This window comes from Oryx dammah, unplaced genomic scaffold (genome assembly GCF_014754425.2).
Source record: "Oryx dammah isolate SB20612 unplaced genomic scaffold, SCBI_Odam_1.1 HiC_scaffold_28, whole genome shotgun sequence".
NCBI classification, from domain to species: domain Eukaryota; kingdom Metazoa; phylum Chordata; class Mammalia; order Artiodactyla; family Bovidae; genus Oryx; species Oryx dammah.
The window spans coordinates 38,236,680-38,262,610 of NW_024070212.1; the positions used below are offsets into that span (position 1 = coordinate 38,236,680).

Consider the following 25,931-nt stretch of genomic DNA (forward strand, 5'->3'; position numbering starts at 1 on the left):
GGAGTAAGTTGAGACTGTGTCATGAAAACTTAGGAGTTTGACAAGGAAGAGAAAAATTGAGAGTCATGGATTTTATTTAGCTGAGAGAGGGACCGATCTGTCAGAAAAAAAGAAAGATTGTTAAGTCATAAGAAAAGGGATAATCTAAGAAATAAAGTCCTCAAAAAGGTGAAAATGGACTTTGGTAAAATGAAGTGCTCTATGCTCATTATGATAGGATGAAAGAAGAAAATGATAGGGGCAAGTATAGATACAAGATTTATGGGGTGAAAAGAGAGTTTCCAAGGTATGGCTTCTATTTTCTTATTCAATCATGAAAATAAAACAACTGAGAGTTATAAGAATACCTAGATAAGAGACTTAACAAATTCCAAATGTACAATCAAAGTGAAGGAGAATAAATAGCTAAAAGATCAGGAAGAAAATCTGAGTAGAGGGTGCCATGAAAGCCCTATCTAAACATACATCCATATTAGGGGTTAAGAGATGGAACAAAAGCCATACAACATCATCATGTTAAAGCTATTAACATGAAAGGGAAACAAAAAGAAGAAAGAATATAAAGTAGGAGAAGATACCTGTGAGCCAAGAGAATTAAGAATTATAGACTACATAATTTATTTTATTTTTTAATTTCTTAACCATTAAAGGGTCTTTATATTGTGAAAAATACCCAAGTGTTATACCTGTATGACTGTATGGGAATCATCATTAAATCAGTTATGCTGTGCTGCTGTTAGAAACATTTTATGTAAGAAATACAGATGTGGATTAAAGATACATAGCTGGGCAAATGGTGTTAATGGAAACAAACATATTTTTCAACATGCCTTTCTGAGTTCTTAGAAATTCTTTTGACAAATAATGAGAATCTTCTAAAATGAAACAAAATGTTGATTGTACTTATAATTATCATTTTTTATGCTTTTCTGAGTTTTTCAAGTTGATTATTTATTATTATAGCTTTTATTATTATTTATTATAGCTTTTACCAAAATTAATGAATCATGAAAAGTTATATATTACATATATAATAAAAGAAACTTTATTTCTCTGAATGTGTGTATATATATATATGTATATATTTAATTTAAATTTTATAATTTAGATTCGGTGTGAATTGCAATAAATGGATCCTCAGCAGAGTTACTAATTGAAAAATAAGCATTACCATCACAAGAAACATTGATTTCAATTCCTGTACAACTGTCACCAATTTTATCTCCAGAAATAACATCACAATATGTACCAGAAGGAAGACCAGTTTGCAAAGTTGCAGATAATGCCCTGTAAAATGAAATTTAAGATTTAACTTGAATTCTCCACAAGTAACATCAAGATTAGAGACTGTCTCTAAAATAGTTTAACTGTGTGCTATAGAACTCTAAGCAGTCAAGATCTCAATTAAAATAAAATTCAAACACAAAGACCTCTTCAGTGGATGTAACTAATTTTATCAGAGCCAACAAAATTCTTATAGAGGACTTCAGAGTTTCCTAGTCAATAATAAATTTTATAGAAAAAAAAATAAGGTTGAAGAGTATCAGTGAAGATTTGAGTGACTTGTGTCCCTTAGAGAAAATTACTACCTTTGGTAAACACAAATATTTTTAATTTGCCTTTGTCTGAACTTAAGAAGATACTTATTACTTCCAAGAATTTAAATTTGATTATTTCTTCACAAATTTTTTCAAGAAGTTAAAATAAATTGAGGTTGCAGATAAAAATAATCTCACATTTCTATGAAGAAGTATACAGTTTCAAAACATAAAGATGTCTCATAAACCTGTTTCTCCCATCTACAAAGACAGACATCAAAGGACTAGCAGTGAATTCTTAGGGAAGATAAGTATATACTTTATTTATTTTTTTGTCAGTGAAATATATGTTGGCCTAGAGTAGCCTAAGAAGAGTGGAAGTTGGCCTTGGATTAAGACATTGCAACTGCTTGCAAAGAGGGCTTCTGAGCTATAGTTCTATATATAAGGGAAACAGTATGCTGGAGGTAGAGAATTGAAAGTATCATAAATGAAAATCAGTATGAGATGTCTCAGAACTAAAACCCAAAAATCTCCTGAGGTGATTAAATGACCTTTATATGTATTATATGTATTTATTATATATATGCTTTAAAAAGTATTTGTCACAAAGAGACAGGAAAGTGAAAAAGAAGACCAAAAAACCAGATAGTAGAGTAGGTGAAAAAAAGTTATAGAAAAAGATATTTCAGACTAGAGGGAACATTTTTCCATTATTGATTTAAAATTCCTATAAGACATTCTTCTAGAAATTTCACAAAGTTTTTATTAACTATGCTGTGTATTTTATATGAGGGGCATATACATGTGCATCATATCTACCAAAGATATGCAAGAGTGCACAAAAAATAACTCCACTTAGAAAAGAAAATACTTATAAACAGAGGTCAAAAGAATAAGAGTCATCATCATCATTTTTCTTCTGGCCTTTTCTGATCATTATGTTTTCTTAATCTGCCATCTAAAGAATTTTTCAGAGATGAAAAAAGTAAATGAGCAGGAAAAGAATAAACCAAGAATATTAGCATAAAATATCAGTTTTAACTGATATTTACTTACCAGTCATCATTGTTAAAAACAATGAATCCTTTGTTTCCTCTTCCAAAAGCTACTTGGTTACTACCATTATCCCACCAGTTTGTAAAAGGCTGTCCATTAACCACATTACGGAATATAACCATGTTCCTAAAAAAAAAGAGCATGTGAAATAATGATGAATGCTTCAATAGTTTAAAACAAAATGTTAAGAAAGTTTATTATTAGACGATATGTCTAAATAAGTATTCCTACCTTATTTGACGCCATCGATGTTCACAGACCCAGCCATTGCCACAAGTAGTATCTGGATTAATAATAACTTCTTTAATTACTCCATTATTATTTGGTGGCCCAATCCAATCATTAACATCCTCAATTAGCAAAAAAAAAAAAAAAATCAATCAATTTTAAAAGCTCAATTTTTTTTTAATTGGAGGAAAACTGCTTTACAATGTTGTGTTGGCTTCTGCTGCATAAAAATGTGAATCAGCCACAAGTATACACATGCCTCCTCCCTCCTGAATGCCCTACCCTCCAATACCACTCTTTGACATTGTCACAGAACAGTAGGTTGAGCTCCCTGAGTAATACAGCAACTTCCCACTAGCTATCTATTTTACATATGGTGATGTATGTTTCAATGTTACTCTCAATTTTTCAACCCTCCTTCCCCTGCTGTATCCACAAATCTTTTCTCTATGTCTTAGTCTCCTCCTACCCTGCAAATAGGTTCAAACATATCATTTTTCTAGATTCCACATATATGAATTAATATATCTATTTTTCTCTGACTTACTTCACTGTATATAACAGGTTCATCCATCTCAGTTCAACTCACTCAAATTCATTCTTTTTTATGTCTGAGCAATATTCTATTGGGTATATGTACCACAACTTTACCCATTCATCTGTTACTGGACATCTAGGTTGCTTCCATGTCCTGGCTATTGTAAATAGGGCTGCTATGAACATTGGGGTACATGTGTCTTTTTGAATAATGGTTTTCTCAGGGTATATGCCCAGTAGTGGGATTGCTGGGTCATATGATAATTTTATTCCTAATTTTTAAAGAAATCTCTATACTATTCTCCATAGTTACTATATCAATTTACATTCCTACCAACAGTGCAAGCAGGTTCCCTTTTCTCCACATCCTCTCCTGCATTCAATTATAGATCTTTTGGTGATGGCCATTCTGACTGATGTGAGGTGATACCTCATTGCAGTTTTGATTTGTATTTCTTTAATAATGAGTGATGTTGACCATCTTTTCATGTGTTTACTGGCCATCTGTATGTGTTCTCTAGAGAAATGTCTGTTTAGGTCTTCTGTCCCCCCCCCCGCCACCTTTTTTAATTGAGTTATTTGTTCTTCTGATATTGAGCTTCATGAGCTGCTTGTGTACTTTAGGGATTAATCCTCTGTCAGTTGCTTCATTTGCTATTATTTTCTCCCATTCTGAGGGCTGTCTTTTCATCTTTATAGTTTCCTTTGCTGTTGAAAAGCTTTTAAGTTTGATTAGGTGCCATTTTTAAATTTTTATTTCCATTACTCTAGGAGGTGGGTCAAAGAGGATCTCACTGTGATTTATGTCAGAGTGTTCTGCCTATGTTTTCCTCCAAGAGTTTTATAGTTTCTGCCTTACATTTAGGTCTTTAATCCATTTTGAGTTTATTTTTGTATGGTGTTAGGAAGTGGTCTAATTTCATTCTTTTACAGGCAGTTATCCAGTTTTCCCAGCACCATTTATTGATAAAAGCTTACATTTTTAACATTACATGTGTCCTTCTTTTTACCATCTGACCCACTCATTTAGTACACCAAACCCAATCTGTCCTATTTGTGTCTTTGTAGTGTCTTCATTTACTACCCAACTTGCTCAGTATTTTTACTGAATTTCTCTTATCCCTAACTTCTCATTCTCTAGTGCTGTATTTCAAACAAGGAAATGATTTTTTTTTAACTCTCTCATTATCTTTCCAAGGAATTACAATGACTTTTCAATATCACTATTGGAAGTGAGTATAATGTCATTGAAATGGCAAGGACTTTACTGTTAGAAAAAGCAAGACTAAAAGACTTAGTCTTAGGTTCTATTACTAAGAATAAGTAACAGGTTCTGTTACTACTAAAAAGGAAAACTTAGTTAATACACATAACTTCTGTGCCTCACTTTCCTCTTCTATAAAATGAAGATACGACTTGGTTTCTATAAAAATTGAATAAGATATGTAAAAATGCTTTGCAGATGATAATTGCTAAATACATATTATTTTATTTCATTCTCCTTCTTTCAATAAGTATATTAATCAAAATATAATACTATCCTTTACTAAACTGATCAAATTTCTGACTGGTACTTTCAAAGATAATCATAGGAAAAGACAGATTATGTCAAGGAAGGTTATCAATATCTGTATTAAATCATATGGCATGATGAATGATGGACAAAACTAAGAGTTGTTAGCATGCAGAAGTCTTGGAAAACCCTTGCAAATGTTATGGAAAAGGGGAAATGAACATATGCCATGACTCCTGACATCAGAAATAAAAAAAGACTAATTATGGTGGAAATTATAAGTTGGGTCAATATAAAGGAACACCTAAATATTAAGGCTATCTAAGAATAGAAAGATTTGCTGTTAAAAGTAGTAGTGGACTTCTCAACTTGAAAAGAACCTACTAGAAATTAGAGAAATATCTATCTGAAGAGAATTTTCCCCTAGAGGTATGAAGTTGCTGTATGATGCTACATTTGAAATCTCCAGTTTGAAAGGAAAATTTTTCACTAAATTTTCAAATACCTTAATATACATTTTACTCACTGTATCCTTATTTTTAAGTGGTATTTTTTTATAGGGGGGTTGGCTGAGAGTGTATATTTGTTATAATTTGAAACAGCCTACATACTCTGTCAACAGAGATCATTAATTTTTAACTTTTATATATCCACTGCATTGTTAAAAGAGCACTGCATCAGATTTACACTTAATAAATATTTGATAAACTAGTGAATGTAATATCATCATGAGAAATTAAACCAAAATTAACTCTCTCTTTTTTTTTTTTTTTTTTTTTTGAGAAAAAGATATTTTGGACAGCACCAAAACTCACTTTTCCATTCTCAAAATGTCTTGGCCAATGGTAGCTTGACATTACTCGTGTAAATCCATAGGGATGAGCGAGCATAAATCCAACTCCCATTTTGTACAGTCTAAAGGCATAAAATTATAACATTATAGAAGAAAATGATATTTTTAACATCATTAAAATGTAGGTTTAAAAATGGGGAACTTTGTTTCTTACCTAGCATCCCAGAATGTAAGAATAGATGCTCCCCCAGCTCCATGCCCTCGCTGATTGTCATGGTTATCAACAAAGACAATTGCCCTGTCAGAAGGCATGAAACCCCAGCCTTCTCCCCAGCTCCTATTAAAAAACAAATCTTTAAAACACATATATGTATTCTTTCACGATGACTTTAGAGTAACCTAAATGTGTATTCCTTTCACTATAGCACCCTGTAATGAAATGCTCTCTCTAATTAAATGATTATTCTCAGGGCTTTTAAAACATAATATATATAGATATATTGGGTTGGCTAAAAGTTGCATTTGGTTTTTGCCATTAGATGGCTCTAGTAGTGCTTAGTTATCTTTCAACTGAAACAACTTAGTTAGATTGTGTTGTGACAGCTGTCATAGCAGTATGCATTTTTTAAAAAATTATCAAAATTGGTGAATTTTTGTTAGCCATTTTAATATTAATGATGGAAGAGAAAAAGCAGCATTTTTGGCATACCATGCTTCATTACAGTCATGTCCGACTCTTAGAGACCCCATGGAATATACGGTCCAGGGAATTCTCTAGGCCAGAATACTGGAGTGGGTAGCCATTCCCTTCTCCAGGGGATCTTCCCAACACAGGGATCGAACCCAGGTCTCCAGCACTGCAGGCAGATTCTTTACCAGCTGAGTCACAAGGGAAGCCCAAGAATACTGGAGTGGGTAGCTTATCCCTTCTCCAGCAGATCTTCCCAATCCAGAAATTGAACTGGGGTCTCTTACATTGTAGGCAGATTCTTTATCAACTGAGCTATCAGGGAAGCCCACTATTTCAAGAAACATTTAAATGCAACTGAAATATATTGTCACCCTGCTTATTTAACTTATATGCAGAGTACATCATGAGAAATGCTGGGTTGGAAGAAACACAACCTGGAATCAAGATTGCCCGGAGAAATATCAACAACCTCAGATATGCAGATGACACCACCCTTATGGCAGAAAGTGAAGAGGAACTAAAAAGCCTCTTGATGAAAGTGAAAGAGGAGAGTGAAAAAGTTGGCTTAAAGCTCAACATTCAGAAAACAAAGATCATGGCATCTGGTCCCATCACTTCATGGCAAATAGATGGGGAAACAGTGAAAACAGTGTCAGACTTTATTTTTGGGGGCTCCAAAATCACTACAGATGGTGACTGCAGCCATGAAATTAAAAGACGCTTACTCCTTGGAAGAAAAGTTATGACCAACCTAGATAGCATATTCAAAAGCAGAGATATTACTTTGCCAACAAAGGTCCATCTAGTCAAGGCTATGGTTTTTCCTGTGGTTATGTATGGATGTGAGAGTTGGACTGTGAAGAAAGCTGAGCACCAAAGAATTGATGCTTTTGAACTGTGGTGTTGGAGAAGACTCTTAAGAGTCCCTTAGATTGCAAGGAGATCCAACCAGTCCATTCTGAAGATCAGCCCTGGGATTTCTTTGGAGGGAATGATGCTGTAGCTGAAACTCCAGTACTTTGGCCACCTCATGCGAGGAGCTGACTCATTGGAAAAGACTCTGATGCTGGGAGGCATTGGGGGCAGGAGGAGAAGGGGATGACAGAGGATGAGATGGCTCGATGGCATCACTGACTCAATGGACGTGAGTCTGAGTGAACTCCGGGAGTTGGTGATGGACAGGGAGGCCGGGCGCGCTGTGATTCATGGGGTCACAAAAAGTCGGACATGACTGAGCGACTGAACTGAATTGAACTGAACTGAAATGCAGAAAACGATTTGAGCAGGGTATGGAGAAGGTATTGTTACTGATTGAATGTGTCAAAAGTGCAAATTTTTGTGAAGTTTTATAAAGTTTTATATTTGAGATTCCTTACTAGATGATGTTCCATGGTCAAGTAGACCAGTTAAAGTTGATAGTAATCAAATTGAGACACTTGAGAACAATCAATGTGATGCCACACATGTGATAGCCAACACATTCAAAATACCCAAATCAAGAATTGAAAATCATTTGCACCAGTGTGGTTAGGTTAATTGCTTTGATATTTGGGTTCCACATAGTTAAGTGGGGAAAAAAAAACTTCTTGACTATATTTCTGCATGCAATTCTCTAATTAAACAAAGAAAACATTCCATTTTAAAAACAAAACTGCAACAAAGAATGAAAAGTGGATACGGTATAATAGATAGAATTATGAAGTTGCCTGGCAAATGGCAGAAGATAGTGGAACTAAATTGTGAATATGTTGTTCAATAAAATTCTTGGTAAAAATGAAAAATGTGCCTTTTATTGATACTTAAAAACTGAAAGAACTTTTTGGCCACCTCAATTTTATCTAGGAATATATTCCATGCATGTATATATGTAGAAATTACTTAAATTACATTCATGTTACATGTATAAGATTTTTGTTATAAAAAAGATTTTAGAATTTTCAGTATAATTTAGATGGGCTTCAGAAGGACCAACATCCACTATCATACTATACAGAATGAGAAACTGGGTTTAAGTAAGCTTTCAATATTATATTATAATGTTAATATTTGAAATCAATTTGTTGATTAATATATGTAATTCTATAGCACGGTTTCATTGTAGGAAGCCATTCATAAATTATAGAATCATTTAAACAACAACCTGGGCTTTAAAATTATATGCAAACATTAGTCAAATCTCGTAGAGTCATATTGAAATCTCTAAATCGAAATCACAGATTAAAATCTCTAGATTATGCTTTGGATCTCAAAAAGCACCTCCTTGTGACTGACATTCTAAATAATAATGATGATCCCTTAGCAGTTAGGGAAGTATAACACTTGTTATTAGTAAATGAATCCTTGAAAGTTTTCTAAATAAAATGCATTAAGAAGAAAACTCATGCTGGGGTAATATCACAAATAAATCTGTGAAATAATTCAAAGGATAAATCATATTTCATTTACTTTAAGTAAGCCATCTTCTCTCCACTCCACTTGCGTAGAACTGTGCCTAGTTTTGCACCATACTTAAATTCTGTCACACGGCCATTTCCAAAGTACTCACTGCTTGTAATTGTCTCACCACCCAGATCAATTACCTCATAGAAATGAAGAAAAAAATATTATTTTAAGAAAGAATTTTAAAGAATTTTAACTAATAAGTTAAAATTATATAGAAAATAGCTTTATACTATTTATATATATTTTTTTCTTTTTCTTTTTCTTTTTTCCTTTTTTTTTTTTCCATCTAAGCAGTTCTGGTTTATTGTTGCAAGCTCTTGGTTCTTAAAGGCAAGCAGGGAGGGGTTTGCGAGGGACTTTCCATAGTTGCACCAATCACATTAAAAGTCAAATCGTCATGTATGAAATGCCCCCAATATTTTTCCTTTTATCAAAATTCTTATTTTCTCTTTGCTAAAATATATACTACAATATTAAAAGGACCATGAAAAAGTAACCTGTTGTCCTGTGAGAATGCTGTCCAAATTAGTCTTATTCATAAATGATAAAAGTAGCTCATATTTCATAGCACTTAATGTCTGGCTGACAATATTTCTCAGTGTTTGATAAATATTACCTCTTTAATTCCCCAAAGAATATAAAGATATAACCATTATCATTATTCTTTTTGATAAATTTTGAAAAAATTGTTCCTCAGGTTGATCAATTTACTATACATCTAAATAGTGCTCTAGCCAAGATTTAAAGTAGATAACCTGTCTTAAGACAATCACTATATTATCTGTCTTCTATAATGACCTCTGGGGACATTATATGACATAGAGATTTTTGCAACCTATATAAATTCTCAGAACTTGCATAAAAAACCTCTTATGATAAACATACAATCTCTGAATAAAAGGTTAAGGAACACTCTTCTATATAAATGATTCATCCATTAATTTATAGAAACTGTGTTTTTAATGAAATCTGCCATTTATTTTCTGATAAATTATTGATGAATACTGATGATGAATTATACTCTGATGAATAATAAATGGTATTATTTTATATGGACATGATCCATAGAGTTGCAAAGAGTCAGACATGACTGAAGTGACTTAGCATACACATGTATTGACATACCTCTTGGTAAATGAAAGGTCTACTTCCTTCAGGGAACCAGCTTGTGTTTAGATTATGCAGTTTATCCAAAATTGCCTTTACGTCTCCAGGCCACATGTGCTTAGAAGCATCAATTCGGAACCCTGCTACACCAATGTCAATGAGTCGGTTTAGATATTCAGCAATTGTGGAGCGCACATAATCTTTCTCCAATGCAAGATCAAGAAGACTAACCAGACGACAATCTCTGACCTACAGAGGTAAAACTTTGTGATTGATCCTTGGAACAACACCTCCACCTGAGAATCCATTTAATTATTTTCATTTATTCATTAATATTAATAGATATTTCTGTAGTGCCTTCTTTGCACTGGTCTCTTAGGTTACTGACATCCTAGTATAGACATACCTTTGAAATATTTTTCATTATAAAAATGGAGAGTGTAGAAAATACAGTGGATGACCTTTTCCATTGTGAAAAATTAGATTTGAGAAAATGTTTTAAATATTGATTTGAAATTATTATTTTTCACAGACTTGGAATCTTGTTTTCCTAAACAATCTAAACTAACATTTAAAATGGAGATCAGTAAGCTACATGTGGATAATAAAAAGCATAGATAGCTAATTTTTGTTAAGTACCTGATAAGCAACATTATAGCTCTTAATTTCTCCATTTCCAGTTTTACATTTTCCATCATTAAAATCCCAGCCAGAGTATGGGACTGCTGGGAAATCCCTAGTTCCAGGGTTGAAGTAACTTCCACAAGTACTGCTCGTTCCCGCACTCACACCACTTCCAGTCATATGATTAATTACAGCATCCACATAAATGCGGACCTGAAAGAAAAATTTCTATTTCAGTTTGGCTTACAGAGAGGTAGAAATTTATATTATTATTTAGAATTTATAGCACATTGATGACACTCCAAAATACTTGTTGTTTTATAACTTACCATCTTAGAAGAGAAACAGTCAAGTGTAAAAGAAAGCATTGTGAAGTGAAGCCCTACATGCATTCCAGCCACTTGGTCAAATGGCTCAAGCAGTAAAGAACCTGCCTGAAATGCAGGAGATGTAGGAGACATGAGATCGATCCCCGGGTAAGAGAAGATCCCCTGGAGAAGGAAATGGTAACCCACTCCAGTATTCTTGCCTGGAAAATTCCATGGACCAAGGAGACTGGCGGGGTATAGTCCATAGGCTTGCAACGGGTCAGACATGACTGAGTAAGCGCTGAGTGTGATAAATTAAATGAACTCCAAACTACCAAAACTATGAAAAAAATGCAAAGACACTATTATTGGCAGGAGAGCAGAATCAGTTGAGGCAGGAGAGATTATTGATTTTTGAAATTACATGGGTCATCCTAAAAAAAAGAAGCCAGCCTCTACTATCTATTTAGGATCAGAAGAAATAAAATTAGGTATTGCCTTTCATTATCCTCCTTATCAAAGAGAAAATAATTACATATCATCATAAAACCTGTGGGAAGGAAGGCCTGGGATTATGGGTGGACAAACAAGTCACATGAACCTATCAGTAAATATTATAAGTAGAATTTCCTATTTAAAACTGGAAAAGTATTTCCCAGGAATGTGTACAGGAAAAAGGGTTAAAAGTTGCTATTTTGCTTTAAGCTTGTGGCCTTAAACTTTTCCTTCATTTTCTTTAGTGGACAAATGGCATATATACAAATAATTAAAAAGCTAATATTAGGTAACAACTAAATTTTATATTTTTAAAATATAAAATTAAAAAAATATAAAATGTATTTAAAGTATGAAGTAAAATTTCAAGATATATGAAAATTATTCTGCTTAAAAGGAACAAGAGACAAGGGAGATAGATTATTTTTCTATATAATATGTTTAAAGAAAACTTTAATTCACTTACACCAACATTGTTACATCTAGTCACCATGTCTTTGAATTCACTTTCATTTCCTGATCTTGTACATAACTTGTAGCTAACTGGTTGGTATCTTTCCCACCAAGGTCTTGAAGGGTCAGTAATCACAACATTTTCATTGGGTGGGGAGATCTACAAATAAAAGAAGCTTAATAAGTATCAAATTATGGCTTACTTTGTATCATTGAATATTTTAGAAACTAATCAATAGTCAAAAATTACTTCTGAATCTTTGTATTTGAAGCTACATTTCTTTGCAACTATTGAATATCCTGGTGAAAAAAATTATCTTAGAAATAAAACAAAGTCACCAACAATTTCATATTTTTTCCCCTCACAAAACAGTTTTACTTAGAGTACTTTAATTGTGAAGTAAAATGTTGTTCCAGCTTTCAGACACAGAGGATACTACCACTTACTCTCAGCACAGCAAAGTCTGCAACTTATACAATGAACAATACTCACCTGAACCCCTCCAAATCCTTTGGGGGCTAAGTATCGCTCACATTCAAGAGCAATATCGACCCAGCGCCACTCAAACAGATGGACAATAGATGTCCGTCCAGTTTTGGTGTGTGGGGCATACTGAGCCCAGCAGAACACAATGACTGAAAGCAATAGAAAGAACTTCATTTTGCATTGAAGTTGTCAGTGTTCTTTCCAGCAACTATCTATATTCCTGTAAGAAGCATATTTTACAAAGTAAATGTTAACATGAATAAACACTTGGACCACAAACTCTTTATCCATAATCTGAAGAGAACTATTAATAATAACATCAAACAGATGAAGAACATCCATAAAATCTCCTAGTAATACCACCTAAATCAGCGGTCACCAACATTTTTGGTACCAGGGTCTTGTTTCATGGAAGAAAAATTTTTCCATGGCTACCCAGGGGTGGGGGATGGTACAGGCGGTAATTTGAGTGTTGGGAGCAATGGAGAGTGGCAGATGAAGCCTTGTTGGCTCATAAACTGCACACAACTCCTGCTATGAGACCCAATTCCTAATAGGCCATGGACTGGTACTGGTACCAGTCCATGGCTGGGAGTTTGGAGAGTCGTGATCTAAATGACCTTTCATAACAATGGTTTCCTTATTGAGAGAATATAAAAATATATATAAAGTTCATAATCATGCATTACTTAGGATTAGATCTTATTTCTGAAGTCCTTTATTAATAGAAGGAAAAAACAATTGGAGTCAATTGAATTCACAGTCAAAATATTGCAAATATTTGTAACATTTCAGTTTCAAAAAAACAAAACAAAACAAAAACAGACTATTCAATTCCATTCTGGTTTTACCCTCAACCACAATTTTTAATCATTTAATTTTCTGCACCAAGATTTAAGAAACCACTTGGAAGATGAATGACCATGAACTGAGGAAGCAGACCTTCCTCCCTCCCCTCTTCATCAAATCCTGTGCTTAATGCATTGGCTGTAGCAGTAGAGTATGGCTTTTTTTCCCCTCTTATTTCTTATAACCAAGTATCTCTTATACCTGATAAAAACACTATTAATAAATTCACATCCATTTTCCTTCTTAATATACATGAAATTCTACTAGAGAGAATATAGTACAGGTGGAAAAAAGTTAATCTAGTCATTCAACAAGCATTAACAGAGTATCTGTTTTTTGCTAAGAACATGGATAATATTCAGGATACAGTGATGAACAAGACAGACAAGATATTGTTCTCGAGCAACTTACATTATAGGGGAAAAGAAAGAAAATACATGAGTAGATAATAATAATAGTAAAACAATGAAAATGGCAGTAAGAACTAGTATTACATAACAGTGTAATAAAATAGAAAATGACTTCACCATCAGTGTATTTTTGACTAAATAGTCAGGGAAGGTACCTTTGACAAAGTGATTTTCAGGTAGAATATGAAAGATTAGAAGAAGGCAGTTATTTTAAGATCAGAAAAAGAGTAATCTAGTTAGAAGAAAGTGCAATAGTAAAAGCCCAAAGTAGGAAAAAGCTAAGAATACTCAAATGACACTAAAAAGATAAAATAAAATAAATAAAAGTCAGTGCAACTAAGGCAGGTGGCAAAATGGAGAGGAAACAAGATGAGGTCAAGAGAAACAGGCCAGATCATGTAGGGCCCTATGGAATGTAATGAAAGAGAAGGCCAATGAGGGTCAAAAAAAGGGACCTCGAAGATTCTGATTAACTTTTAAAAATAATTCATGCTCTGCTGTGAAGAAAGTAGCTTATAGGAAGACAATAATAGAGGCAAACAGATCAGTAGGCTTTTTCAGTGGTCTAGGAAAGAAGTATATGTTTTGGACTGGGGCAATGACAGAACACATTTCACAGTTAAAAGGCAACAGGTTTATAGATACATTAGAGCTCAAGAATAAGGGAAAGAGAAAAACTAAAGAAGTGGGTATTTGGTGACACCATTTACAAGATGAGGAAAAATGAAGTACTAGCTTTGTGGAGGAAATACCAAGAGCACTCTATGAATCCTAATGCATTGCTTCAGTCCTTTATCCAACCCACTTTGTGAATAATCCCTATGTTCAAATTAAAAAAAATTATTTAATTCAAGCTGCTGTAACAAGAATACCATAGACTGGATGGCTTATATTTAAACATTTATTTCTCACATTCGTGGACTCTGGGAAACCCAATATCAAAATATCAGAAATCCAGTGTCTGGTAAAAGCTCCCTTCTATGATCACAGATGGACATTTTCTTCTTGTATCCTTACATGGTGTAGACCATTGAGAATTTTACACTTTTTTGCTTCTTACAAGGACACTAATTCTATCAGGGGAGCTTCACTCTCATGACTTTACCTTAACAAAATTACTTCCCAAAGGTGTCACTGCCTAATATCATACCACTTAGAGGTAGCGTATCAACATCTGATTTTGTGGTGGAGTGAAACACAAACACAGTCCCTAACACCCATCCACTGCAAAACTAAAAATCCTTTATATTTTACAAGCAACTTTATTCCTTCATGACTTTCAAGTATTTTCAAGTTCTCTTCTATCACCCTTGAATACCTAGTAATTATTCTTCCTTTCAGATGCATAAAGCATCTTTATGAAGTTTATCTTGATAGTAAGGTAGGACTATTCTCTATGATAGTTTTTTAACTTATATGATATTAATAAGTGATATTTGATTAATTCTGTAAAAAGTAAGTATTTATATGGCCATCATTCTGGAACAAATTTTCTTAAGGGTAGACTTCATAGTTAATGGTCCTTGCAAAACAACTAGCATAATGGTTTATGTGATCAATAAATGGTTGCAACATACACACTCTAAAATTCAGGTACTGTGTAAGACATTGGTGTAGCTTGGGTCGTGTCCACACTGATTTTTTTCAAAAAAAATGAACATTATGTCAGAAATTGTATAATATAGTTGTATATATAATTGTATATAATTGTATAATATCTAATCATTGCAGAAACTTTGCACACATAAAGGAACTAAGGCTTCTAAGTCTCTCTAGAGACTGAATAAATTGTTCAGGCTCACATAATAAGTTACAAATTTGAAATTTGATAATCGTCCTAGCACAGGTCAACATTTTATGTACTACAACAAAGTTTCTCATAGAATTTTTGAGTTGTAATGTCCAATATGGTAGCCAAGGAACACTTCACTATTCAACCCTTGAAATATGATCCCCCTCAGTCAGTCTATCCCATCAGGAAGCTTTCATAAGCCTCTTAACCTTCTCCATCAGAGGGCAGACAGACTGAAAATAAAAATCACAGAAAACTAACCAATCTAGTCACAAGGACCACAGCCTTGTCTAACTCAATGAAACTATGAGCCATGCTGTGTAGGGCCACCCAAGACAGAGAGGTCATGGTGGAGAGTTCTGACAAAATGTGGTCCACTGGAGAAAGGAATGGCAAACCACTTCAATATTCTTGCCGTGAACAGTATGAAAGTGCAAAAAGATAGGACACTGAAAGATGAACTCCCCAGGTAGGTAGGTGCCCAATATGCTACTGGAGATCAGTGGAAATATAACTTCAGAATGAATGAAGAGACACAGCCAAAGCAAAAACAACACCCACTTGTGGATGTGACTGGCTATGGAAGTAAAGTCCTATGCTATAAAGAGCAATATTGCATAGGAACTGGGAATGTTAGGTCCATGAATCAAGGCAAATTGGAAGTGATCAATCAGGAGATGGTAAGAGTGAATGTCAACATTTTAGGAATCAGCAAACTAAAATGGAGTGGAATGGGTGAATTTAACTCGGATGACCATTATATATACTACTGTGGACAAGAATCCCTTAGAGGAAATGGAGCAACCCTCATAGCCAACAAAAGAGTTCAAAATGCAGTACTTGATGCAGTCTCAAAAACGACAGAATGATCGCTGTTCGTTTCCAAGGCAAACCATTCAATATCATGGTAATCCAAGTCTATGCCCTGACCAGTAATGATAAAGAAGCTGAATTTGAAAAGTTCTAAAAAGTTATGATCAACCTAGATAGTATATTCAAAAGCAGAGACATTATTTTGCCGACTAAGGTCCATCTAGTCAAGGCTATGGTTTTTCCTGTGGTTAGGTATGGATGTGAGAGTTGGACTGTGAAGAAGGATGAGTGCCGAAGAATTGAGGCTTTTGAACTGTGGTGTTGGAGAAGACTCTTGAGAGTCCCTTGGACTGCAAGGAGATCCAACCAGTCCATTCTAAAGGAGATCAACCCTGGGATTTCCTTGGAAGGAATGATGCTAAAGCTGAAACTCCAGTACTCTGGCCACCTCATGAGAAGAGGTGACTCATTGGAAAAGACTGATGCTGGGAGGGATTGGGGGCAGGAGTAGAAGGGGACGACCGAGGATGAGATGGTTGGATGGCACCACAGACTCAATGGACGTGAGTCTGAGTGAACTCCGGGAGTTAGTGATGGACAGGGAGGCCTGGCATGCTGCCATTCATGGGGTCGCAAAGAGTCAGACATGACTAAGTGACTGAACTGAACTGAACTGATGAGGACCTACAAGACCTTCTAGAATTAACACCCCAAAGAAGATGTCCTTTTCATTATAGGGGACTGGAATGCAAAAGTAGGAAAGTCAAGAAACACCTGGAGTAAAAGGCAAATTTGGCCTTGGAGTACAGAATGAAGCAGGGCAAAGGCTAATAGAGTTTTGCCAAGAGAACACACTGGTCACAGCAAATACCCTCTTCCAACAACACAAAACAAGACTCTACACATGGACATCACCAAATGGTCAGATATCAGATAGATTATATTCTTTGCAGCCAAAGATGGAGAAGCTCTATACAGTCAGCAAAAAAAAAAAAGACTAGGAGCTGACTGTGGCTCAGATCATGAATTCCTTATTGTCAAATTCAGACTTAAATTGAAGAAAGTATGGAAAACCACTAGACCATTCAGGTATAACCTAAATCAAACCCCTTATGATTATACAGTGGAAGTCAGAAATAGATTTAAGGGACTAGATCTGATAGACAGAGTGCCTGATGAACTGTGGACAAAGGTTCATGACATTGTACAGGAGACAGGGAGCAACACCATCCCCAAGAAAAAGAAATGCAAAAAAGCAAAGTGGATGTCTGAGGAAGCCTTACATATAACTGTGAAAAGAGAAGCAAAAAGCAAAGAAGAAAAGGAAAGATATACCTATTTGAATGCAGAGTTCCAAAGAATAGCAAGGAGACATAAAAAAGCCTTCCTCAGCAATCAATGCAAAGGAATAGAAGAAAACAATAGAAAGGGAAAGACCAGAGATCTTTTCAAGAATATTAGAGATACCAAGGGAACATTTCATGCAAAGATGGCCTCAATAAAGGACAGAAATTGTATGGACCTAACAGAAGCAGAAGATTTTAAGAAGAGGTGGCAAGAATACAGGGAAGAACTGTACAAAAAAGATCTCACAACCCAGATAATCACGATGGTGTAATCACTCACCTAGAGCCAGACATCCTGGAATGTGAAGTCAAGTGGGCCTTAGAAAGCATCAGTGCAAACAAAGCTAGTGGAGGTGATGGAATTCCAGTTGAGCTCTTTCAAATCCTAAAAGATGATGCTGTGAAAGTGCTGCACTCAATATGCCAGCAAATTTGGAAAACTCAGCAGTGGCCACAGGACTGGAAAAGGTCAGTTTTCATTCCAATCCCTAAGAAAGACAATGCCAAAGAATGCTCAAACTACTGCACAATTGCACTCATCTCACATGCTAGCAAAATAATGCTCAAATTTCCCTAAGCCTGGCTTCAGCAATACGTGAACCATGAACTTCCAAATGTTCAAGGTTGTTTTAGAAAAGGCAAAGGAACCAGAGATCAAATTGCCAACATCCACTGGATCAACGAGAAAGCAAGACAGTTCCAAAAAAAATCTATTTCTGCTTTATTGACTATGGCAAAGCCTTTGACTGTGTGGATCAAAACAAACTATGAAAAATTCTGAAAGAGATTGGAATACCAGATCGCTTGACCTGCCCCTTGAGAAATCTGTATGCAGGTCAGGTTAGAACTGGACATGGAACAACAGACTGGTTCCAAATAGGAAAAAGAGTATGTCAAGGCTGTATATTGTCACCCTGCTTATTTAACTTATATGCAGAGTACATCATGAGAAACGCTGGGCTGGAAGAAACACAAGCTGGAATCAAGATTGCTCATAGAAGTGTCAATAACCTCAGGTATGCAGATGACACAACCCTTTTGGCAGAAAGTGAAGAAAAACTAAAGAGCCTCTTGATGAAAGTGAAAGAGGAGAGTGAAAAAGTTGGCTTAAAGCTCAACATTCAGAAAACAATGATCATGGCATCCGGTCCAATCCCTTCATGGCAAATAGATGGGGAATCAGTGGAAACAGTGGCTGACATTATTTTTGGAGGGCTCCAAAAACACTGCAGATGGTGACTGAAGCCATGAAATTAAAGGATGCTTACTTCTCGGAAGGAAAGTTATGATCAACCTAGATAGCATATTAAAAAGCAGAGACATTACTTTGCCAACAAAGCTCCATTTAGTCAAAGCTATGGTTTTTCCAGTAGTCATGTATGGATGTGAGAGTTGGACTACAAAGAAAGCTGAGCACTGAAGAATTGATGCTTTTGATCTATAGTGTTGGAGAAGACTCTTGAGAGTCCCTTGGACTGCAAGGAGATCCAACCAGTCCATCCTAAAGGTAATCAGCCCTGAATGTTCATTGGAAGGACTGATGCCAAAGCTGAAACTCCAACACTTTGGCCACCTGATGCAAGGAGCTGACTCATTTGATAAGACCCTGATGCTGTGAAATATTGAAGACAAGAGGAGAAGGGGACAACAGAGGATGAGAGGGTTGGATGCCATCACCGACTCAATGGACATAAGTTTGAGTAAACTCCAGGAGTTGGTGATGGATAGGGAGGCCTGGTGTGCTGCAGTCAATGGGGTCATAAAGAATTGGACACGACTGAGTGACTGAACTGAATTGAGACAGAAACATGTTATATATGGAAAATATACTTCAGATTTTTAAGAATTAGTATGAAAAAGAATGTAAAAAATTAATTTGTATGTTGAGATACTTTGTGATACCTTGTGCTGTGCTGTGTTTAGTCACTCAGTTGTGCCTGACTCTTCACGACCTCATGGACTATAGCCCACCAGGCTCCTCTGTCCATGAGGATTCTCCAGGCAAGAATATTAGAGTGGGTTGCCATGCCCTCCTCCAGAGGATCTTCCCAACCTGGTGATCATAACCAGGTCTCCCCTATTACAGGATTCTTTACCATCTGAGCCACCAGAGAAGCCCAATTAGGCTAGATAAAATTTATCATTAACATTAAATCCCCTAGTTTATTTTTACATCTTTTAATATGGCTACTAAAATTTTTACATTACATATGTGGTTTTCATTATATTTCTATTGGACAGCACTGTTGTAGCACCTTTATCATATTAAGCCTGAGGAAGGACAAGTCCATGCACAAATACACATAACAATAATAAAGTGAAAGACATAATCATTATTTTAAGAGACATGTGAGTGAAGTGTTCTGGGATTCTATTTATATGAAAATCCCTTGTGACTGACAGGAATAGAGGAATGTAAAATTGCCTTGCCTTATCATACTGTTCATGGGGTTCTTAACACAAGAATGTTGAAGTGGTTTGCCCCAAGAATTGATGCTTTTGAACTGTGTTGTTGTAGAAGGCTCTTGAAGTCCCTTTGGTTGCAAGGAGGTCAAATCACTCAATCCTAAAAGAAGTCTGTTGTGAATATTCATTGGAAGGACTGATACTGAAGCTGAAACTCCAATACTTGGCCACTTGATGCAAAAAACTGACTCATTGGAAAAGACCCTGATGCTAGGCAACATTGAAGGCAGTAGGAGAAGGGGATGACAGAGGATGAGATGGTTGGATGACAAAACTGACTTAGTGGACATGAGTTTGAGCAAGCTCCAGGAGCTGGTGGAAGGGGAGGCTTGGTGTGCTGCAGTCCATGGGGTCACAAAGAGTCAGACACAACTGAGCAACTGAACTGAACTGACTGAAAACTGCCCTGAAGAATCAGTTTTATTTTAATGAAAAGAGATAAAGTGAAATGGTTTTTAAATAAGAAAAAAAAAATGTGTATCAATTGTAGGAATTGGCAAGAATAGCAAGAAATTAATGTAGTTTATAGAACACTGAATTAGAAGTGTTGGAGCAACAGGACTTAGTAAAATTATATTGAAGGTCTTGCAAAGTCAGGGAGAAGTAAGCAGACTTTTCTGAAAATTATGAGAAGCTACAGAAGGTTTTGCTTGATTTTAAAATGGAAAGTAACATGATTAGAGTTTCTGGAGTATAGCAGATGGATCGGCAGGCAAAGAGAACTGGCAGGCAAAGATAGAAACTTATGCAGTAGTAAAACATACTAGTGATGAAAAACCTGAACTAGGATTTTAGCAGTAAAAATAAAAATTGGAGACTATGTACCAATAAGTGCCACCCAATGAATGACATTTGCCAATATCCATATTTTTGTGGAATCTCTTCCTACATAGATTATGGAGTTGGTTTATAGCTTGTTTTGTCCAGACAGATATCAGCAAACCAGATACAGACACAGTCAGAAGTTTGATTGTCATCTGCACATCTCTTGAAAATCTGAGACCATTATGGTGTGATAACTGGGATAGAAGACCACGTGGAGAGATTTAAGTGGCCTGAGCCTTTCCAATTATGTGAACTGACCTAATAGCTAACTGTAGTTGAACTATTGTTGCATAGCTAAATCAGTAGAAGAACGACTTAGTAGACAAAGAGATATCTGAGATATAGTAAGTTATTATTGTTGTTCAGCAATAACGAGTTGATATAAAGGAGAGAGAGGCAACAGATTTGTGTGTGTTAGTTGCTCAGTCATGTTGACTCTTTGACCCCATGGACTATAGCCGGCTAGGCTCTTCTGACTATAGAATTTTCCAAGCAAAATACTGGAGTGGGTTGGCATTTCCTTCTCTGGGGGAATCTTCTAACCTAGGGATCAAACCTGGGTCTCCCACATTGCAAGGAGATTCTTTACTGTCAGGGCCACCAGGGAAGCCCAACAATACATTTCGTGGAGATAATTCTACAAAAATGGTAGTTAATCAAATGTAGGGGAATAGAGAAAAGGGAAGCATCAAAGAGGACTCTATGATTTAAAGGTTAGTGACTCTATGATTTAAAAGTTAGTGAGTAGAACAATGACAATACTATTATTATTCATAGTGTAATCTAGAGGCAGACTTCGTTTAGGGACCCTGAAGAGTGAATATGGGATATATTGAGTTTATCATATTAAAAAACACTAGATATGAAGAAAAAAGAGAGATTTGGCATTTTTCAACAAAGAAATGATAGTTTCAGAAATGACACACAAAATATTTAACAACTGATTTAGCACAGACATCAACCAATCGAAACAAAGGCCATTATAAGCAACTAGCATGTATAGGTCAATGCTGTTTGGTGGGATTATCAGAACTGGAGAGGTGGACTCTTGAAAGTTGACAAGATACCAATACAGATGTTGAATCCAATGTTATAGCTTTGCAGTCTATGTGATGGGGCAGCTAGGAGGGAACATATAAAGTTGCCTTCAGAGTAGGGAGAAGAGTTTAATTACCAAATAAATGTTTTCAATAAGAAGAAAGGAAGGAAAATTTGCAAAGGGGACAAGAAACTAATTGAATATAGATGAATATTAGAAACAGAATAGCAAACACTGAGTAGAGAGTGGATGACATAGCACTAATGGTGATAAAGAGTTGAGAGAGAAGAAGAGCATCATTTGAACTTCACACTTAACTCAAGGTTTCAAATATTAAAATGTAATGGTTAAGAATGAGACTTTAGGAGTTACACAAAATATAGTTTAAATCCTGACCTAGACATTTATCAGCTGTGTGATCTTAAAATTTATCTATAAACTAGAAAAAAGCAATATATACTGCATAGAGCTGTTATGATGATTAAATTAACACATGTAAATCTGTTATACCAGTGCATGGATACAGTAAAAGCTCAATGTATCAATATTTCATTGCTGTAATGTTATTATTATATTGTTATTTTTACTTCTGATGCTATTCAACTGCTAGAAACTCATGCTCTCATCCCACTTTCACTTTTCATCTTAAATATTATCTTTCCATTCCACTCTTCCCAAATTCTCAAATATTTCCTAAGTCTCAAAGTATTTTCATATCCCCCCAGAGGAACAGATGGTGATAAGAAGAAACCAGGAATGTCTTTCACTTGTAATTTTCCCCCATTTTCTTTTCTTTTTCTTTCTTTCCAGCTCTCTCTTTTTAAAAGCTCTTTAGAGGTTCTGGCAGACTACATATTAGTTTTGTAAAAACTTCTCATCATTGCCTCATCAGTTATTCTGAACTGTCCTTTAAATAACAAGTGTTTTACACAAAGCATATAAAAATATTATTAGAATAAAGGATAACCTGCAGACACAATTTGGGAGATTTTATTAGTATCAGAGCATAGGTGGAGATATGAAAACATATAATAACTTTTATCAAGGATCAGCCATTGTCATATGTTTTCTCATGTAATCTTAATTTTCATCTAAGTTAATCTAAAGAGTTATAAAGTTCAGAGCAGAGACATTAAAACAGATATTTATATCTTGAAAGGTAAATACTGCAAATTCTTGACATTCTTGGCATTAACAATAAAACAGGAAAATAAGAACTTGAAATAGTTTTTATATCTACTTCTATTGTTATTATAGTCTACTTGCTGTTATAGTCTTTCTAAAGTGGTTCTACTCAGAGAAGCTATTCACAGTAATACTAGTATCAGTGCTCTGTTGCCCACACCTCATATTTTCTGGATTGCTCTAAAAAGTGGAAATTTATTTTTATTTTAAAACTCTAATGGTTACTATAATTTACCGAATGAGATGTCTTAGGAATTCCTAAAAAAACATTAGATAGGATGTTTGATAATATTTTAACAAAGCAATATTCTTTAGGGAGCATTTATATTTGAAGTTTCAATAAAACATATCTAAGGTTAAGAAGAAAAAAAGTTCTGTTTACTTAGACTTATCTACAAGGTTTATTCTCAGGATAATAAGTCACATGTAAAGATTAGAGAAATGAAGGTGAAGACAATCAAGTTTACATACAATACTTATGAAATGAGAGAAACATTTTGAGCCACAGCCCAGATGCATTTCAACACAGAGTACATTTTGTGCTGCTGGATACTGAAACTTGAGTTGTCAACAAGTTTAAAATAGATTGTGAACTTTGAACATATCAAAGCATATGACAGAAATCACTCATTTTGAGGAAAAAATGGAAGAGCAAACTATATGACACTCAAAACCATTTTAATAACTTACCACGTCAACTTCCCTAAGTCAGTGGTTTCTCAAATCCACAATTCAGTCTTTCCAATTGTAAAACAACAAAATCACACAGTTCTGGGTTATTTTTCTTTTCAGTTAGGAAAAAAAATCCTGAATTCAGGATTTTATAGATTTCCTATAAATACTCTTCTTTTCAAGAGGTGCTCTTACAATCCTGCTCAAACTCTTCAAATCTAATTTGTACAAAAAGTATACTCTGAGCTCCACATGACACCAGATTTGGCCACTCTCCTTCCTGCTTCCAGAGCAAACTGCTGACTTCCCTCCCCCAGCTCAGTTTGCTCCCCTGCCTCCTCTTCTAATGACACCACACCTTTTCAGTTGCTTACTTTCTATTTGTTTTTCGTTTCTCATTCTCAATATCCTCTCCCAATCTCAATCAGCCTTTTTTTCCCTGATCCATTTATATCAATCTATGGGGGTGGGGGGTACTTTTGGTTAAAATAACCTTAAAGACACAGATTAGAGTATAATTGTGTCAAATTAGTTAATTGTAAGTAGACTGTAAACAAAATCTCTAAACTGGAAATCTAATTTTGAATCCAAGCTTTGCCATTTACTATGTGAAGCTTAGAGAAAACATTAAAATCTGTAGACTGCATTTAGGTCATTTGAAAAATGAGAAAAACTAGTACTGTTGATAAATATGATAAAATTTCAAAAAATTACAACTACTGATGTGCATCAAGTGTTACTATGTGCCTTTTTCATGTATTATCACTTTGACTCCAAACAGATACATAAATTCAGGATAGAATTATGATTATACTCAGTCTTTAAAGAAGGAACCTGAGACACTAAGAATGGAATCATGTGGAATCATGAACATATTTTAGTAAATGTTGAAACTGAAATTCAAAACCAAGTGATCTATTAATAACACTGCAGTGAGTTTTTATCACAATTCAATCTTTTTAATCTCCCTTACTGGGTGGTTCTAAAAAATCAAACAAAAATTTTATGTGACAATATCTTAAAATATGGAAATTTCTGTCTAGTTAATATTAATATGTTCAGAAGATTACAGAAATAGTAAGAGTTATTCCAAAATTTCCTATTTTTTCTTTAATTCTAAATAAAATTAATACTTCTGTCAGTTTTTATTTCTGGTATCATACGTTGCTTATAAATATTAAGTGCCCCTCCCTGCAGGTGAAATATACACCCCTGTCCTATTGAATTCAGGTGTGCTCATGAGATTTACTTTGGCAATGAAATGCAAACAGAAGTAATGTTTTACTTTGAGGCTTCTATGATTGCAAAACATGTGTCAAGATGATTTTCTGTGACAGATTATAAAGTGACTAATATGAAGAATCCCCTTGTTAATCTGAGATGAACATGAGAGATAAACTTTGTTACTGTAAGTCACTGAGAATTTTTAGTTCTTTGTTACTACAGCATAACCTATTCTCTCCTGAGTGATACAACCATTAAGTTCCCTTAAGATCTTTGATTTATAAAATATTCTTAAATGACATTTTCTTTCTCTTGGAATGTAAGAAGTAAAGGGAAGGATAAACCATAAGATCAGAGAATGTTAACATTGAGAGAGATTATTGGAAAAAAACTAGTCCAGTGGTTTCTAGATTTTCAGTAATAACCAAAATTTCAAATATATATATATTTAATATAAAATCATAAAATTATAGCTTTATAAAAAATCTGCCATTAATACATTGCTCTTGTCCTACTCTTTGGTCATTTGAAAACACTTATCTAATCATGTTATTGATGTAGAAAATAAGACCTAAGAGCAAGACAAGCAACATTTACACTAGACAAATAACGACTCTAAAAAGGAGCAAAACTGACATGACATCAGCATCATGGTGGTATAAATTGTTCCTTTTTTTCCTCTCCCATTTTACTTATAACTAATTGGACACCCATAACCAAAGAAAAGTCCTCTGCATTTTTTATACAGGACACTTAGAAGATTTCTACCCTCCTATAGGTAGATAGGGCCTCAAAGAGGGCTACAGATCCAAGGGAATGGATGAGTCTGCCCCACTCTCACTTGCTCCAGTTGGGAGAAGTGTAACCTGGAGAACACACAATTGGGTGGATCCTCACAAGAGACAGAATTTGCGGAGGTCCAGCCACCTTGATGAGGGAACCCAGCATGCCACTGGAGCAGGACTGAGACATGGTTGGATGTAGAGGAGAAGGAAGAACTTGCTGAGGCAGGTCTCCTTTCCAAGGTGACCCTTA

General features: G+C 35.0%; 1 protein-coding gene across 1 annotated transcript; it reads right to left on the reverse strand.

The window, feature by feature from the left end:
- Positions 1-731: 731 nt before the first annotated feature.
- Positions 732-24,036, reverse strand: LOC120856773 (alpha-amylase 2B-like). The gene is made up of 11 exons (XM_040232192.1): positions 23,691-24,036; positions 12,282-12,495; positions 11,802-11,948; positions 10,548-10,745; positions 9,927-10,157; positions 8,805-8,938; positions 5,883-6,005; positions 5,691-5,790; positions 2,829-2,947; positions 2,598-2,723; positions 732-1,287 (listed from the first exon to the last, which is right to left on the reverse strand). The coding sequence occupies exons 2-11, from the start codon at positions 12,447-12,449 to the stop codon at positions 1,098-1,100; spliced, it is 1,536 nt and encodes a 511-aa protein (XP_040088126.1). The 5' UTR covers positions 12,450-12,495; positions 23,691-24,036; the 3' UTR covers positions 732-1,097.
- Positions 24,037-25,931: the final 1,895 nt, after the last annotated feature.